At 58.1% G+C, this 15633-nt stretch overlaps 1 protein-coding gene across 4 annotated transcripts in view; it reads left to right on the top strand.

Annotated features, from left to right (window-relative positions):
• Positions 1 to 11321: 11321 nt before the first annotated feature.
• ADGRE5 (adhesion G protein-coupled receptor E5) overlaps positions 11322 to 15633 on the top strand; it is a 50390-nt gene continuing 46078 nt past the window's right edge. For all 4 annotated transcript variants that reach the window (XM_089774818.1, XM_089774820.1, XM_089774819.1 and 1 more), the window contains exon 1: positions 11322 to 11417. In XM_089774818.1, coding sequence (XP_089630944.1) covers positions 11387 to 11417 — 31 coding nt within the window. In that variant the 5' untranslated portion in view covers positions 11322 to 11386. The remainder of the gene's footprint in view (positions 11418 to 15633) is intronic.

Genomic DNA, 15633 nt, shown 5'->3' with positions numbered 1-15633 from the left:
GTTTGGAATAGGTAGCCTAATCCGAACTACCTACTCCGTGCCACGTAGCCACGGGCACGGAGTCCGAACTAGCGGGGATTTAAAAATGGCGGCGCCCGGCAAGATGTAAATTCAAATCCCGGGCTTCATTTGCATCTTCGGTTGCCTATATTAACCACCCTAGTTCGAACTAGGGTGGTAGTGTAGACATACCCTGAGTCTCCAAGGTGCCACGGGCCTGCTCGTTGATTTTTCACTCGAAGTGCAACTCTGCAAGCACAAAATGCCACCCCACTAGCGCCGAGGTTACTGTGCAGCTGTAGATGTGCAAGCCCATTGCTCCTGTGTCCCGTCCTGGGGCCCTGGCGGTGATTCTCGGCTGATCCCTCATAACGTGCTCGCTTGAGTCGACACAGCAGCAGCCTTTTCCAGGCCATGTCGCCTGCTTGGGCCTTGTGGCCTAAATTTGTCCCAGTGCATGGTGGGAAAATCTGGGTAAATTGAGATTTACTTGCTCAGCTCCAGGGCAGATGGAAATGTTTCTGCAAAGCAGAAGCGCTCCAAGTGCGGGGGGAGGGGCAGAATGCCGCACCTCTGGATAGTCCATCGGGTGCCTGGGTGGGGTTTAGACCCTGCATCGCCCACATCCCAGAAGAAGCTCAGATAAGGGGGCTCATCCCCTTCCATGAGGCTATGGAGCAGGACCCAGTTTGGGCTTGAAACTGGATCAGGAGGCAAAGGGGCAGAGTCCCGTGGCCCTTATTTTAGCAGACTGTCTGGTTCGCAAGCTGCACTGGTGATTCTCTGAGGGTCTGAGGTGTGAATGCCAGGGCGGGGGTCCCACATGCAACATGGAAACACAAACCTCCCCCTTCCTTTCATCCACAAGCAGCTGGATTTCAGGGGGTGGGTTTGCACAGCACCTAGCACCAGTCGTAGGTTCTAACTCTAGAGAGGACCCACCTGGGACCATCTTGTCTGACCACCTGCACATACCAGGCCCTAGGACTTCTCCAGCTCCATTCCTATGCTAGAAAAACATACGGACTCGATCTAAAACTCCCCAGCGGTGGAGAATCTTGGTACGCTGTCCCAATGCATTGTTCTGTGCACTGTTATCAATTTGCTCTTTAAGTCCTATCTGATTGACGAGCGCATTATCGATGTTTTGTTCACTGTGTCCGGATGTACAGACCGCCATCAAGTTGTTCCATCTCCTTCTCTTTGTGGGGTTCTGGGTTCTTTGCCCAGCTCTGGAAGGGGAGTGTGGTGTAGTGGTCAGAGCAGGAGGTGGCTGGACATCAGCAGGTGTAGACCCTACTCCTCTCCCAGAGCTGGTCTAGGACAACATTTTTCAAGACATAAATAATACTGCTGCATGCAGTTACCCAGGTGTGAAATGGCCCTATGTGAGCATGACAGGGATGCACTCTGCGCCCCCCTATCTTTAATCTGTCACAGCTGCCTGTAGAGATAAGGACTGCGTCTGCAAACCAGAGTGAAGGGAACTCCCAGCCCATGTATTTACAGATTTTCCTTCAGATACAGTCAACACTGTACAGCACTGGCTGTTTTTGGCCTCTCGACTTGGGCTGTCCCATGCTGCAGATGTGGCTCAAACACCATGGGAGTTCAGGACAGGGTGCAGAGCAACCAGGCTATTTTATAAACCAGATTCTTCTCTTCCAGCAGCACAAAGGAGCAGGCAGGGATGGAGCCAACCTTGCATCTCGCTGGGGGAGAAGGGGGCAAAGCAATGGGCTGTGTGGTAGGGAGCAGTTACAGAAGTCCCCTTGGGATTGTTCCCCGGTGTGCTGATCATGCTACTGACACCCACCTTCTTACAGCACCCTGTCCTGATGGGCCAGATCCTCTGGTCTCCCCCAGACAAGTTGGTGTAACTGCCCCCTTGAAGAGCAGCACAGACACAGAACCACTTCAGTTCTGGGAGGACTCAGTACTAGGGCATAACATCCAGGAAACCAGCCCCCAAATGGGACCAAAACCCCCAAATAAATCCGTCTTTCTCTGTGTAAAAGATTTACACAGGGAAAGCCCATCAGGTAAGCCCTGCTTTATCAATGAAAGAGAGATATGCACAATGGTTGTTCCCCCCAGGTACCAATTACTTACACTGGAGCAGATTGTAAACAAAAGTGTTTTATTAAGTACAAACAATTGGATTTAAGTGGTTGCATGTGAAAACAGACAGATCAAAGTAAGTTATTAAATTCAAATGAAAACACAAAGCTAGTTCTAATTAAATCAAGCTGAATATGAGTCATCAGTGTGATGCTGTTGCAAAAAAAGCAAACATGATTCTGGGATGCATTAACAGGTGTGTTGTGAGCAAGACACTTGAAGTCATTCTTCCGCTCTATTCTGAGCTACTTAGGCCTCAGTTGGAGTATTGTGTCCAGTTCTGGGCACTGCATTTCAAGAAGGATGTGGAGAAATTGGAGAGGATCCAGAGAAGAACAACAAGAATGATTCAAGTTCTAGAGAACATGACCTATGAAGGAAGGCTGAAATAATTTGGTTTGTTTAGTTTAGAAAAGAGAAGATTGAGGGGGGACATTATAGCAGTTTTCAGGATCTAAAAGGGTGTTATAAGGAGGAGGGAGAAAACTTGTTCATCTTGGCCTCTGAGGATAGGACAAGAAGCAATGGGCTTAAACTGCAGCAAAGGAGGTTTAGGTTGGACATTAGGAAAAAGTTCCTACCTGTCAGGGTGGTCAAACACTGGAATAAATTGCCCAGGGAGGTTGTGGAATCCCCATCTCTGGAGATATTTAAGAGTAGGTTAGATAAATGTCTATCAGGGATGGTCTAGACAGTATTTGGTCCTGCCATGAGGGCAGGGGACTGGATTTGATGACTCTCAAGGTCCCGTCCAGTCCTAGTGTTCTATGATTCTATGAAATAAGAAACTTACTGCAAGCAGATTCTTACCCTAACGAGCTATTCTTAGATCAGCCGTAGCCGTCAAGTCAGAGAAAAACTCTTTTACTCTGATTTGGGTCTCCTGCCCACTTTGGATCTTAGGGCACATCTACACAGCAGGGCAAAAGTTGAATTAAGATACGCAACTTCAGCTAAGTCAATTGCCTAGCTGAAGTCAAAATAGCTTAATTCAGCATTAGGCGCTGTCTACACAGCAGAAAGTCAAAGGAAGAACACTCTTCCTTCAACTTCCCTTCCTCCTGGGCTATGTCTACACTATAGCCTCTTGCGCAAAAACATATGGAAATGAGGTGAAGCGTGGAGTATTACTGTGCCTCATTTGCATAATTAATGAGGCTCCGTTTTTTCACAAAACCCCCCTCTTGCGCAAGAGCCGTTCTTCCTGAAAAAATGCGGATGCCTCATTAATTATGCAAACGAGGCACAGCAATATTCCACACTTTGCCTCATGTGCATATTTCTTGTGCCAACAGGTCCAGTATAAACATAGCCCTGGTGAAGTGAGGATTATAGGAGTCCGAGTAAAAAGTCCTCCAACTCGACATTATTTCGACATAATGGCTTGCTGTGTAGATGTGCACTACGTTATTTCAAAGTAGCATCCGTTATTCCGAAATAACACTGCGGTGTAGACGTACCCTTGTTGGGCCAGGCTGTTCCCCAGGCTGGCTGAAGACTAAGGGCTCATAGCTTCACATTGCTTAAACAAACTTTTCCCCAGGGCAGGAGCCTTTTGTTCTACACCCCCCTTACAAGGAAAAATACCAGGGTCAAAATGGAATTCAATACCTGCTGGTATGGTCACATGTTTTCCTAGTACCAGCCACTGCTTAGACTTCCAGGACAAACAAGACTGATTACAAGTTGTTAAGTTGAGCCCCGAAAATCACTCCCATTAGCAGATTTCAAACTATAAGCAGTCTCATATTTCATCTTTCTAACTGCACATACAAGAATGATACATGCACCAAAACAGGAGAGACAGATCCAGGAGCCTGTATCATGAACATGGATCAGTTACACAAGATCATTCGTCTGAAGCATCTTTGCGTGATGCATATTTATATTCATAAGCCAATTTTCATAAAGCAAGGGGGGACCTGTCAGGCTGATCTGGAGCTGCTGGGAGTGTGTGTCTAGCAATTAGAGGGGGGAGGAGTTAGGACTGCTGGATTCTGTCATGGCCCCTTCCCCTTCCCAAACCAGGAACAGAACGTGGGACTCTGTCCTCACCCTCCCAACACACTCTCCTAACCCAGCAGACCTCCTACATATTTGTACCAAAAATGTAGAAGATGCAAGACAAGAGCGGAGCCTGCTCCTGCTCATCTTGGAGAGACAGATTGGGGGGGAATCCAATTTGCTGTTCTAATGTCCAAAGACTGCACCCCCACCCCGTTTGTGGGATCCCCGAGCTCCCCATGTGCTGGCCCCTGCTGCCCGCGGAAGGAGCCGGCACCCAACCCCCACAATAGTGGCGTGGCCAAGAGCCAGCAGCATGGTCCCAGGGCGACCACTTCCCCCAGAACAATAACAGGAGCCCACAAGCGAGAGGTATTGCCGGTTTGTCGGTCCTTTCGTTTCTCCTGAGCCTGGCCACAGCTCAGCTGCTGCAGAGACTTCCTCCTGCCACACGGCTGATGTGCCATGAGAACAGGGCACATGGCCAGATGCCTCCCCAGCCTGGCGCCAGCGGCATGTCCTGTGGGAGTGCTGTCCCCAGTGCCCCATCCCCAGCCTCACCCCAGCCTGGCTCCCAGGGGGCGTGTGCTACAGGGGTGCTGCACACCAGTGCCCCAGCCTCACCCCAGCCTGGCACCAGGGGGTATGTGCTACAGGGGTGCTGCACCCCCGTGCCTCAGCCTCACCCCAGCCTGGCACCAGGGGGCATGTGCTACAGAGGTGCTGCACCCCGTGCCCCAGCCTCACCCCAGCCTGGCTCCCAGGGGGCATGTGCTACAGGGGTGCTGCACCCCCATGCTCCAGCCTGGCACCAGGGGGTACCGTGCTACAGGGGTGCTCCCTCCAGTGCCCCAGTCTCACCCCAGCCTGGCACCTGGGGGCATGTGCTGCTGGGCTGCTGCCCCCAATGTCCTGGTCACGTGCCCTCCCCTCTGCAGTCACTGGGGCTCCTGGCTCAGGACCGGGCCCGTGGGGCAGGCCGCAGTGTTTGGAGCTCGTCTCTTATTACTCTGAGCCCGTCTTGCTCCAGCGAAGCGTGAGCCCCTGGGGCCTGTGGTTGGATTTCCTGGTTCCGGAGCAGTGGGGTTAGCACCGAATCCTCTTCCCTCCCCCGGGATCCGGGCCAGCTGGGGAAACCGACCCCCTTGGCAGGAGACTGTCCCTGGAAATCCCCGGGACTGACGGGCTGGGAAGGGTTGAAGGAGCTTCCACAGAACAATGGCAGCTGGGAAACTGGGCACGGGGCCCAGGGCACCCAGCCGCTCCCCTTGGAGAGCTGTGTTGTGGGGTGTATTCGTGAGAGGTGCACGGGGGGCTGGGTTGTGCCAGAGCTGTGTTGTGGGGTGTATTAGTGAGAGGTGCACAGGGGGGCTGGGTTGTGCCAGAGCTGTGTTGTGGGGTGTATTGGTGAGGGGTGCACGGGGGGCTGGGTTGTGCCAGAGCTGTGTTGTGGGGTGTATTGGTGAGAGGTGCACGGGGGCTGGGTTGTGCCAGAGCTGTGTTGTGGGGTGTATTAGTGAGAGGTGTACGGGGGCTGGGTTGTGCCAGAGCTGTGTTGTGGGGTGTATTCGTGAGAGGTGCACGGGGGGCTGGGTTGTGCCAGAGCTGTGTTGTGGGGTGTATTGGTGAGAGGTGCACAGGGGGGCTGGGTTGTGCCAGAGCTGTGTTGTGGGGTGTATTGGTGAGAGGTGTACAGGGGCTGGGTTGTGCCAGAGCTGTGTTGTGGGGTGTATTAGTGAGAGGTGTACGAGGGCTGGGTTGTGCCAGAGCTGTGTTGTGGGGTGTATTGATGAGAGGTGCACTGGGAGCTGGGTTGTGCCAGAGCTGTGTTGTGGGGTGTATTAGTGAGAGGTGCACGGGGGCTGGGTTGTGCCAGAGCTGTGTTGTGGGGTGTATTAGTGAGAGGTGCACGGGGAGCTGGGTTGTGCCAGAGCTGTGTTGTGGGGTGTATTAGTGAGAGGTGCACGGGGAGCTGGGTTGTGCCAGAGCTGTGTTTTGGGGTGTATTAGTGAGAGGTGCACGGAGGGCTGGGTTGTGCCAGAGCTGTGTTGTGGGGTGTATTAGTGAGAGGTGCACGGGGAGCTGGGTTGTGCCAGAGCTGTGTTGTGGGGTGTATTGGTGAGAGGTGCACGGGGGGCTGGGTTGTGCCAGAGCTGTGTTGTGGGGTGTATTAGTGAGAGGTGCACAGGGAGCTGGGTTGTGCCAGAGCTGTGTTGTGGGGTGTATTAGTGAGAGGTGTACGAGGGCTGGGTTGTGCCAGAGCTGTGTTGTGGGGTGTATTGATGAGAGGTGCACTGGGAGCTGGGTTGTGCCAGAGCTGTGTTGTGGGGTGTATTAGTGAGAGGTGCATGGGGGCTGGGTTGTGCCAGAGCTGTGTTGTGGGGTGTATTAGTGAGAGGTGCACGGGGAGCTGGGTTGTGCCAGAGCTGTGTTGTGGGGTGTATTAGTGAGAGGTGCACGGGGAGCTGGGTTGTGCCAGAGCTGTGTTGTGGGGTGTATTAGTGAGAGGTGCACGGGGGGCTGGGTTGTGCCAGAGCTGTGTTGTGGGGTGTATTAGTGAGAGGTGCACGGGGAGCTGGGTTGTGCCAGAGCTGTGTTGTGGGGTGTATTGGTGAGAGGTGCACGGGGGCTGGGTTGTGCCAGAGCTGTGTTGTGGGGTGTATTAGTGAGAGGTGCACAGGGAGCTGGGTTGTGCCAGAGCTGTGTTGTGGGGTGTATTAGTGAGAGGTGCACGGGGAGCTGGGTTGTGCCAGAGCTGTGTTGTGGGGTGTATTGGTGAGAGGTGCACAGGGGGGCTGGCTTGTGCCAGAGCTGTGTTGTGGGGTGTATTGGTGAGGGATGCACGGGGGGCTGGGTTGTGCCAGAGCTGTGTTGTGGGGTGTATTGGTGAGAGGTGTACGGGGGCTGGGTTGTGCCAGAGCTGTGTTGTGGGGTGTATTGGTGAGAGGTGCACAGGGGGGCTGGGTTGTGCCAGAGCTGTGTTGTGGTGTGTATTAGTGAGAGGTGCACGGGGGGCTGGTTTGTGCCAGAGCTGTGTTGTGGGGTGTATTAGTGAGAGGTGCACGGGGGGCTGGATTGTGCTAGAGGTGTGTTGCGGGGTGTATTGGTGAGAGGTGCACGGGGGGCTGGGTTGTGCCAGAGCTGTGTTGCAGGGTGTATTCATGAGAGGTGCACGGGGGGCTGGGTTGTGCCAGAGCTGTGTTGTGGGGTGTATTGGTGAGAGGAGCACGGGGGCTGGGTTGTGCCAGAGCTGTGTTGTGGGGTGTATTGGTGAGAGGTGTACGGGGGGCTGGGTTGTGCCAGAGCTGTGTTGTGGGGTGTACTGGTGAGAGGTGTACAGGGGCTGGGTTGTGCCAGAGCTGTGTTGTGGGGTGTATTGGTGAGAGGTGCACGGGGGGCTGGGTTGTGCCAGAGCTGTGTTGTGGGGTGTATTAGTGAGAGGTGCACGGGGAGCTGGGTTGTGCCAGAGCTGTGTTGTGGGGTGTATTGGTGAGAGGTGCACGGGGAGCTGGGTTGTGCCAGAGCTGTGTTGTGGGGTGTATTGGTGAGAGGTGCACAGGGGGCTGGGTTGTGCCAGAGCTGTGTTGTGGGGTGTATTTGTGAGATGTGCACGGGGGGCTGGGTTGTGTCAGAGCTGTGTTGTGGGGTGTACTGGTGAGAGGTGCACGGGGGGCTGGATTGTGCTAGAGGTGTGTTGCGGGGTGTATTGGTGAGAGGTGCACGGGGGGCTGGGTTGTGCCAGAGCTGTGTTGCAGGGTGTATTCGTGAGAGGTGCACGGGGGGCTGGGTTGTGCCAGAGCTGTGTTGTGGGGTGTATTGGTGAGAGGAGCACGGGGGCTGGGTTGTGCCAGAGCTGTGTTGTGGGGTGTATTAGTGAGAGGTGCACGGGGGGCTGGGTTGTGCCAGAGCTGTGTTGTGGGGTGTATTGGTGAGAGGAGCACGGGGGCTGGGTTGTGCCAGAGCTGTGTTGTGGGGTGTATTAGTGAAAGGTGCATGGGGGGCTGGGTTGTGCCAGAGCTGTGTTGTGGGGTGTATTGGTGGGAGGTGCACGGGGGCTGGGTTGTGCCAGAGCTGTGTTGTGGGGTGTATTAGTGAGAGGTGCACGGGGGGCTGGGTTGTGCCAGAGCTGTGTTGTGGGGTGTATTGGTGAGAGGTGCACGGGGGCTGGGTTGTGCCAGAGCTGTGTTGTGGGGTGTATTAGTGAGAGGTGCACGGGGGGCTGGGTTGTGCCAGAGCTGTGTTGTGGGGTGTATTGGTGAGAGGTGCACGGGGGCTGGGTTGTGCCAGAGCTGTGTTGTGGGGTGTATTGGTGAGAGGTGCACGGGGGCTGGGTTGTGCCAGAGCTGTGTTGTGGGGTGTATTGGTGAGAGGTGCACGGGGGCTGGGTTGTGCCAGAGCTGTGTTGTGGGGTGTATTAGTGAGAGGTGCACGGGGGGCTGGGTTGTGCCAGAGCTGTGTTGTGGGGTGTATTGGTGAGAGGTGCACGGGGGCTGGGTTGTGCCAGAGCTGTGTTGTGGGGTGTATTAGTGAGAGGTGCACGGGGGGCTGGGTTGTGCCAGAGCTGTGTTGTGGGGTGTACTGGTGAGAGGTGCACGGGGGCTGGGTTGTGCCAGAGCTGTGTTGTGGGGTGTATTGGTGAGAGGTGCATGGGGAGCTGGGTTGTGCCAGAGCTGTGTTGTGAGGTGTATTGGTGAGAGGTGCATGGGGAGCTGGGTTGTGCCAGAGCTGTGTTGTGAGGTGTATTGGTGAGAGGTGCATGGGGGGCTGGGTTGTGCCAGAGTTGCCCAGCACTAGAGGATTTTAGGGAGGGGGACCGTGACCCACAGCCTCCCCGCTACCGCAGCCCTGCCCCCCATCTCTACCAATGCCCCTCAGTCCTGACCCACAGCCCCTGCTATCCCAGCCTGGGGCCCCTCAGCTGGACTACACCCCCCTTCACCCTCCCGCCACCAGCTGCTCTCACCCGCTGGTTCCTGTTTCTGCCGCGTAATGTTTCCATGAGGTCTCAGGCGGGCCGGGTGTCCCCACAGTGACGCAATCGCCTGGGTCCAGCAGCCTGACCTGAACATCCCACAGCCCAAAGGGCATGACTCTGCCAAGCAGGGGGCAGCCGGCCGGCAAGAGGAGGTGGGGGCCAGGACTGATGGTTTCTAGTCTCAGCTCGAGGAGGGACGTGGGGTCTAGTGGTTATAGCAGGGGGGACTTGGCATCAGGCCTTGTGGGTTCTAGCTCTGTCTTTCCCCTCTCTCTGGCCTCACGAACAGTGGCCCACTGCATGTCCTCCTTGCCCCCTTTCAATATGGCAGCCCCTTGCACACCCTGAGGGGCCTTCCCTGCCCTCCTGTGGCAGGGAGTTCCCTGGTTCATGCCTGGCTGAAGGGCTTTACAGGCAGGGTGGGGTGCAGGCTGGGAGCTCCCCTCCAGGCTCAGCTCGGCCCTGGGCAGGGGCTGCGTCTGACATTGGAGGGGCTTGGCTCTGGCCCGGCTGGGCTGGAGTGTGGGCAGCTCTTCAGCTGTTGTGCTCCAAGGGGAAAAGCTGCCTGGACCCTGCTAATCTTCCCTGTGGTGAAGGGGGGCTGCATTCCAGGAGGCACGGGGGGGAGGGGGTAACAGGCTGAGCTGGGGGGGCACAAACAGAGGGGGGCTGCAGGGGGCGGAGATAAGCCTGGTACAGGCCCTGCTGGGTCATCCCTGGGGCCATCCCTGGGGCATGTGTTGGGGGGAAGGGGGGTTCGTCTCTGATCCAAAGGGCCTGCGGGGTTTGGAACAGCGTGTGCTGGAGTGTCCCATTGGATCAGAGCCCAGCACTTCGGTCTCAAATGCAGCCATCCCCTTGTACGCCCACCCCGCCCTCCCACCTCCCCTTGTACGCCCACCCCACCCTCCCAGCCTCCCCTTGTACGCCCACCCCGCCCTCCCAGCCTCCCCTTGTACGCCCACCCCGCCCTCCCAACCTCCCCTTGTACGCCCACCCCGCCCTCCCAGCCTCCCCTTGTACGCCCACCCCGCCCTCCCAGCCTCCCCTTGTACGCCCACCCCGCCCTCCCAGCCTCCCCTTGTACGCCCACCCCGCCCTCCCAGCCTCCCCTTGTACGCCCACCCCGCCCTCCCACCTCCCCTTGTACGCCCACCCCGCCCTCCCAGCCTCCCCTTGTACGCCCACCCCGCCCTCCCAACCTCCCCTTGTACGCCCACCCCGCCCTCCCAGCCTCCCTTTGTACGCCCCCCCCCCCCCAGCCTCCCCTTGTACGCCCACCCCGCCCTCCCAGCCTCCCCTTGTACGCCCCCCCCCTCCCAGCCTCCCCTTGTACGCCCACCCCGCCCTCCCAGCCTCCCCTTGTACGCCCACCCCGCCCTCCCAGCCTCCCCTTGTACGCCCACCCCGCCCTCCCAACTTCCCCTTGTACGCCCACCCCGCCCTCCCAGCCTCCCCTTGTACGCCCACCCCGCCCTCCCAGCCTCCCCTTGTACGCCCACCCCGCCCTCCTTCCCTGCCTCCCTCCACCCCACCCAATCCCACCCCCTTCCCCATCTCTCCCCAGCCCCCCTCCCCTTCTATGCCCACCCCGCCCTCCCTCCCTCCACCTGCAGCATCCACCCCACCCAACCCCACCCCCTTCCCCATCTCTCCCCAGCCCCCCTCCCCTTCTATGCCCACCCCGCCCTCCCTCCCTCCACCCGCAGCAACCACCCCACCCAACCCCACCCCCTTCCCCATCTCCCTCCAACCACCCCTCCCCCAGCAATCTAGCAACTCCCCCCACATGTGCATCCACCCCAACCCACACCCCTTCCCCATCTTCTCCCTACAGCAATCGAGCTACCCCCACGCACCCCACTTCCCCTTCAAGTGCTCCCCAAGCTCCCCCTTGTGTCTCCCCTATTGCTAATCCCAGAAGGGGGGGGCTTTGCACCTGGGGCTTGGGCACATCCCCTGTGGAAGGCCCCTGGGCTCCCCGATTGCCTCATGTTGGGGTAGGGGGAGCTGGGTAGATGAGACCCCCCCCCCCCCCACGGCACCGCGAGCCTGAGGCGGGGCTCAGCCCAGACTGGGCTCTTTCATTTAGTGGGAGCCCCTGGTTAAAATATTGCCAGCGCCTGCCCGTCCCAAGCTCCCCACCCCCCCGCCGCACCGAGACTAAACAAACACGCCCCCCCCCCCCCCCCCCCCCCCCGCGCCTTCCTGGGCGGGGCCACCCCCCATATATCCGAGCCGGCCCTGAGCGCAGGACCGCGCCGCTCCGGATTCTCCCGCCCCAGCATGGACCCGGCTCGCCGCCTGCTGACTCTAGGTGAGCCCCGCGCTGCAAGTCTGCTGGAGCCACTTCGGTTTGGCCGGGCACGGGCCCGATTCTGACGCCGCTGGCTGTGGGGTAAATCCGCGGGGGCAGATCCCACCCCGCTCGGTGCGTTTCGCTGCAGGGACTCCGAAGTGGAGTGACACCGATTTACAGCGGCCGCTTTCGCAAGTGGTGTGAGCGAGGGAGGGCAGGATCCGGCTCAGCCAGTGCCGGCCGGGGCTGATTCTCCCCCAGCCTGCGGGAAACCTGGAGCCACCGAGTCTGCTCCCACGTTTTCCCTCGTACGACTCCAGCGGAGTGAGGCTGGATCCCGTGCTGGTGTAAACGGGCCCGGGCCCCTTGTCTCTGGCGGGGGTCTGTGGACTGTCCCCAGGGCAAAGGAGGGCTGGACGGGCACAGGTTAGCCCAGGGAGCGGTGATCGGGATCCTTGGGCACAGAGACCAGCTGGTTGATCCAAGCGCCTGGGAAGTGAATCCAGGAATCTTGACTCCCGGTCCTACCCCCCCAACCAGACTCCTCGGCGCCCAGGGGCCAGGTTTGAAAGCTTCTTGGGGCGACCATGCCCGCCTCCCCCCAACCTCCAAACCCTCCTCGCTGGGACTAGAACCCAGGAGTCCTGACACTCAGTCCCCTCCCCTCCCCAGCTCTCACCACTGCACCCTCTTTCCCCGGGCTACAGAAGCCAGATTTGTGGAGCGATTTTCCAGGGCATAGGGGCTGGACTTTACACCAGGGAGGGCGCGGCTAGGGGCCAGGTTCCCTCGGGGGGTGAGCAGGCCTTGCATTCCCCTAGGGAGTTGTGGGAGCAGAGGCCCCATTATTGGAGTGTGTGTGTGTGGGGGGGGGGGGTTCTGTGGCTGACTTGGTCTGATCCTGGAGGTGGGGAGGCTCATCCCCTGCAAGCTGCCTCCCTGCTGGGCTTTGGCTGGTGCTGGAGCATGGATCCAGCTGGGAGCTGCAGCAGCAGGACCTGGCTGCCTGGTGTCTCTGGGTGCAGGGGAGGCCAGATTCGGGGGCGGGGAGTTGACATGTACGTGCCTTTGCCTGGGGTTAGATGCCTTCAAAGCAAACAGTGAACCCGGGACTTCTGGATTCTATCCCAGTGCTGGGAGAGGAGTGGGACCTAATGGTTAGAGCAGGGGAGGCTGGGAGTCAGGACTCCTAGACTATGTCTACATGGTGGGTTCTTGTGCAAGAACACGTCCCCCCTGCCATGTGCGAGATGTGCTTTTGCACAGGAGCATCCATGGCCGTGTGGACGCTCTCTTGCGCAAGAAAGCGCTGATGGCCATTTTAGCCGTAGGGCTTTCTTGCACAAGAAGCCCCTGCCACGCATCCACACTGCCCTCTTGCACAAGAGCTCTTGCACAAGAGAGCTTACACTAGTGAAAAAAGAGCGTAGCTCTTGCGCAAGAAGCCCTCTCTTACCACGCCGTACTGTAAATCTTCTTGCGCAAGAGCAGGCGGGCAGTGTGGACGCTCTGCAGGTTCTTGCGCAAGAACCCACCAGTGTAGACATAGCCCTGGGTTCCACTCTTAGGAGGACAGTAATGTTGAGGGGTTAGAGCAGCAACTTTTGGGGCAGGTCTTCTGGGTTCTAACCCCACAGTGGGAGAGGGTCAAGAATTCTCATCTAGACCGGTGGGTGTACAAAGGGCTGGACCCTGTAGGGTGCACAGTGCCCCCATCCTATGTCCCTGGGGAGGAGGAGGAAGGGTGTGGCTCCTGCCAGCAGAGCAGCGATTGTTTTCAGAAATGTATCCGTCTCAGTTTTGCCAAGTGCTTAATAAAATGGAGCATTCCCTGCCCTGCCAGTCTAGCCACCCTGGCGGGGGGGAGGAGAGGGCCTCAGTGCTGTCTGAGATGGTGCCCACCCCTCTTTCCAGACCTTGGGGGGCCAGACCTGGGCTCCTGGGATGAGAGGCCTGGCATGCAAAGAGCTGCGAGTCACAGGCAGGCAACTCCGTCTAGTCAACAGCGTCAGAACAAGCATCGGAACATCGAGGTTCTGGCTGTGCTGGGCCTCAGTTTCCCTACCTGCCTTTTGTCTCTGGAGACAGGAAGGCCTTTGGGGCAGGGGCTGCCTCTCGCTGTGGGTCGATGCCGTACCTGCTGCGATGGGGCCCCTAATCGTGGTTGGGGTCTGTGCACCCCCTAGCATGACAGGGACCCTGACCCCAGTTAATGGGGCAAGCGACTGTGCAGCACCTTGCACCATAAAGCGTCAATCTCGGTCAGAACTGATAGTTGCTACCGTAATTCACTTAATAACGAGCATTCCCAGGTCAGGCAGAATCTGGGCCAACTGTCTTAGGAGCCTTGATGTAGCTGTACGTGCCAGATTAATATAAGTGCCCAAGTTTGGTCCATGGGCTGGGTCCAATGAAGCGCCTGTCCTGGCGAGCGCCATCGCTGCTGTTGTCATTGATGCTGTCTTAGATCCGTGTGGCACTGCCCAGCCAGTTGCTGCTGCATGGCACAGGTGCCTGAGTGCTTCATGGGCTGAGCAGGCATGGTGGAGCTCTGGGCTTAAGTCTCAGCTCTGGCACTGAGTGACTCCGTGCCTCAGTTTCCCCAGTAGTACAGTGGGGCAAATGGTCTTTCATTTGCCTTGTCTGCTTGGGTCTTGATGCCCAGGTCTGTACGTGGCAGGCTTGGTACAATGGGACCCTGGCGCTACAGTGGTGTGAGTGCTACATACCAGCTGAGCCTTGTGGTTGGGTGCCAGCCGTTGGTTTGGTCAGTGCCTTTGTTTTTTTTGCTTTTAATGCCCTGGTTTCATAAAGGGAGATAATGGGAAGCAAAGAGCCACAAACGGGGCTGGGAGGCAGGACTCCTGGGCTCTGTTCCCAGCTGCCGTTTGCCTGGAGACCATGGGTGAGCTGTCGCTCGGTGCCTCAGTTTCCCCACTGGTAAAATGGGACTGGTGGCAGCTGTTTTCTCAATAGCTGGAGCTGTGCACTGTAGGGCTGGATGGGACCCAGGTGCCACCCACACGCTGTCAGAGGGGCTGGTGGCAGCCGTGTCTGTGTGTCTCCCGGCATCGGCACGGCTGTAACTAGAGAACAGATGGAGCAAGTGGGTCCTGACTATGGGCCTGGGTGGGAGCTGGCAGGACACAGGTCCCAGCGGCCACGGCTGTCTCCTCTTTGACGGGCCATCGTTCCGCCCAGCGCCTGGCACAATGGGCACCCAGCCCCAGACACAGTGCTACCATAATACACTTAATACTAACGCCCGCCCTACTGCCCCAAGCCTGGAGCCACCGAGTCAAGCCCTTGAAAATCATAAGTGGCTTAAAAATCAAAACAGCTGGGTTAGCCGTGTTGGGCTCCTTGTGGTCTCGTAGTCACATCTCTGAGCTCCACTCTGCTGTCAGGAGGGGTAGAAACTTGCCTTTCGTGAGAGTCCAGAGCCTCGCGGTCCCAGGACTCCAGAAGCTGGGGGTTTAGGGAGCAGCGGGTGCTAAAATCACAGGTGTCGGCAGCGCCAGGCTCGGGGGGCGTGGGTGCCTCTCCAGGGCAGGGGCAGGGAGGCCTGGTGTCCTGGGGAGGCGGCAGAGGAGTTCCCCTGGCCGGGAGCCGGCGGGTTGGTGTTGCAGGCTGATTTCGAAAGGAAGAGTAAAACCGAAAGGCAGGCACTGAGTTGTGAGATCTGGGGAACTGACGTGTCTTCTTTCTTCTCCTTCTCCTGCCAGAAACCCCTTCTCCTTGCGCCAGGGCAGAGTGAGCATGTGGGGGGGGGGAGGCCCCTGCTTGGCAGTGCGAGGGGTGCAGGAGCGGTGGATCGGGCCCCCGGGGGGATCAGGCCCCTGTTGTGGGCGGCGGGGGCTGGGCAGAAGTGCTGACCCAGTTCATGGGAAAGTCAGTTCTGGGTAACTCCGCAGGGTTACTCACTAGCAGCGAGATGGGGTGGTGATAGCGATTCCTGGCAGGTATGAAACCCCTGCGGGTGTGAATCAGCCTCTTGCTGTCGCGCTCAATGGGCCTAGGCTGGTTTACACCAAGGAGGGACTTGGCCCAGAAAGTCAGGTGTTAATTCCAAGAAGAGGGGGGCTGGGGCTGCTCTGAGAAGGCGCCTGGTGTCTTATGGGAGAGCCAAGACTCCTGGGGTCTAGCCCCAGCTCTGGGAGGACAGTGTGGTCTAGTGGTTAGAGCAGGACTCCCAGGACAAAGCTGTGGTCTGAAACAGCAGCAAAGCTGAGCT

The sequence above is a fragment of the Pelodiscus sinensis genome, chromosome 31, assembly GCF_052426305.1.
Source record: "Pelodiscus sinensis isolate ZL-2025 chromosome 31, ASM5242630v1, whole genome shotgun sequence".
In the NCBI taxonomy this organism is placed as follows: Eukaryota; Metazoa; Chordata; order Testudines; family Trionychidae; genus Pelodiscus; species Pelodiscus sinensis.
The sequence above is the reverse complement of the archived record's forward strand: the minus strand, read 5'-3'. Positions and strand labels throughout refer to the sequence as shown.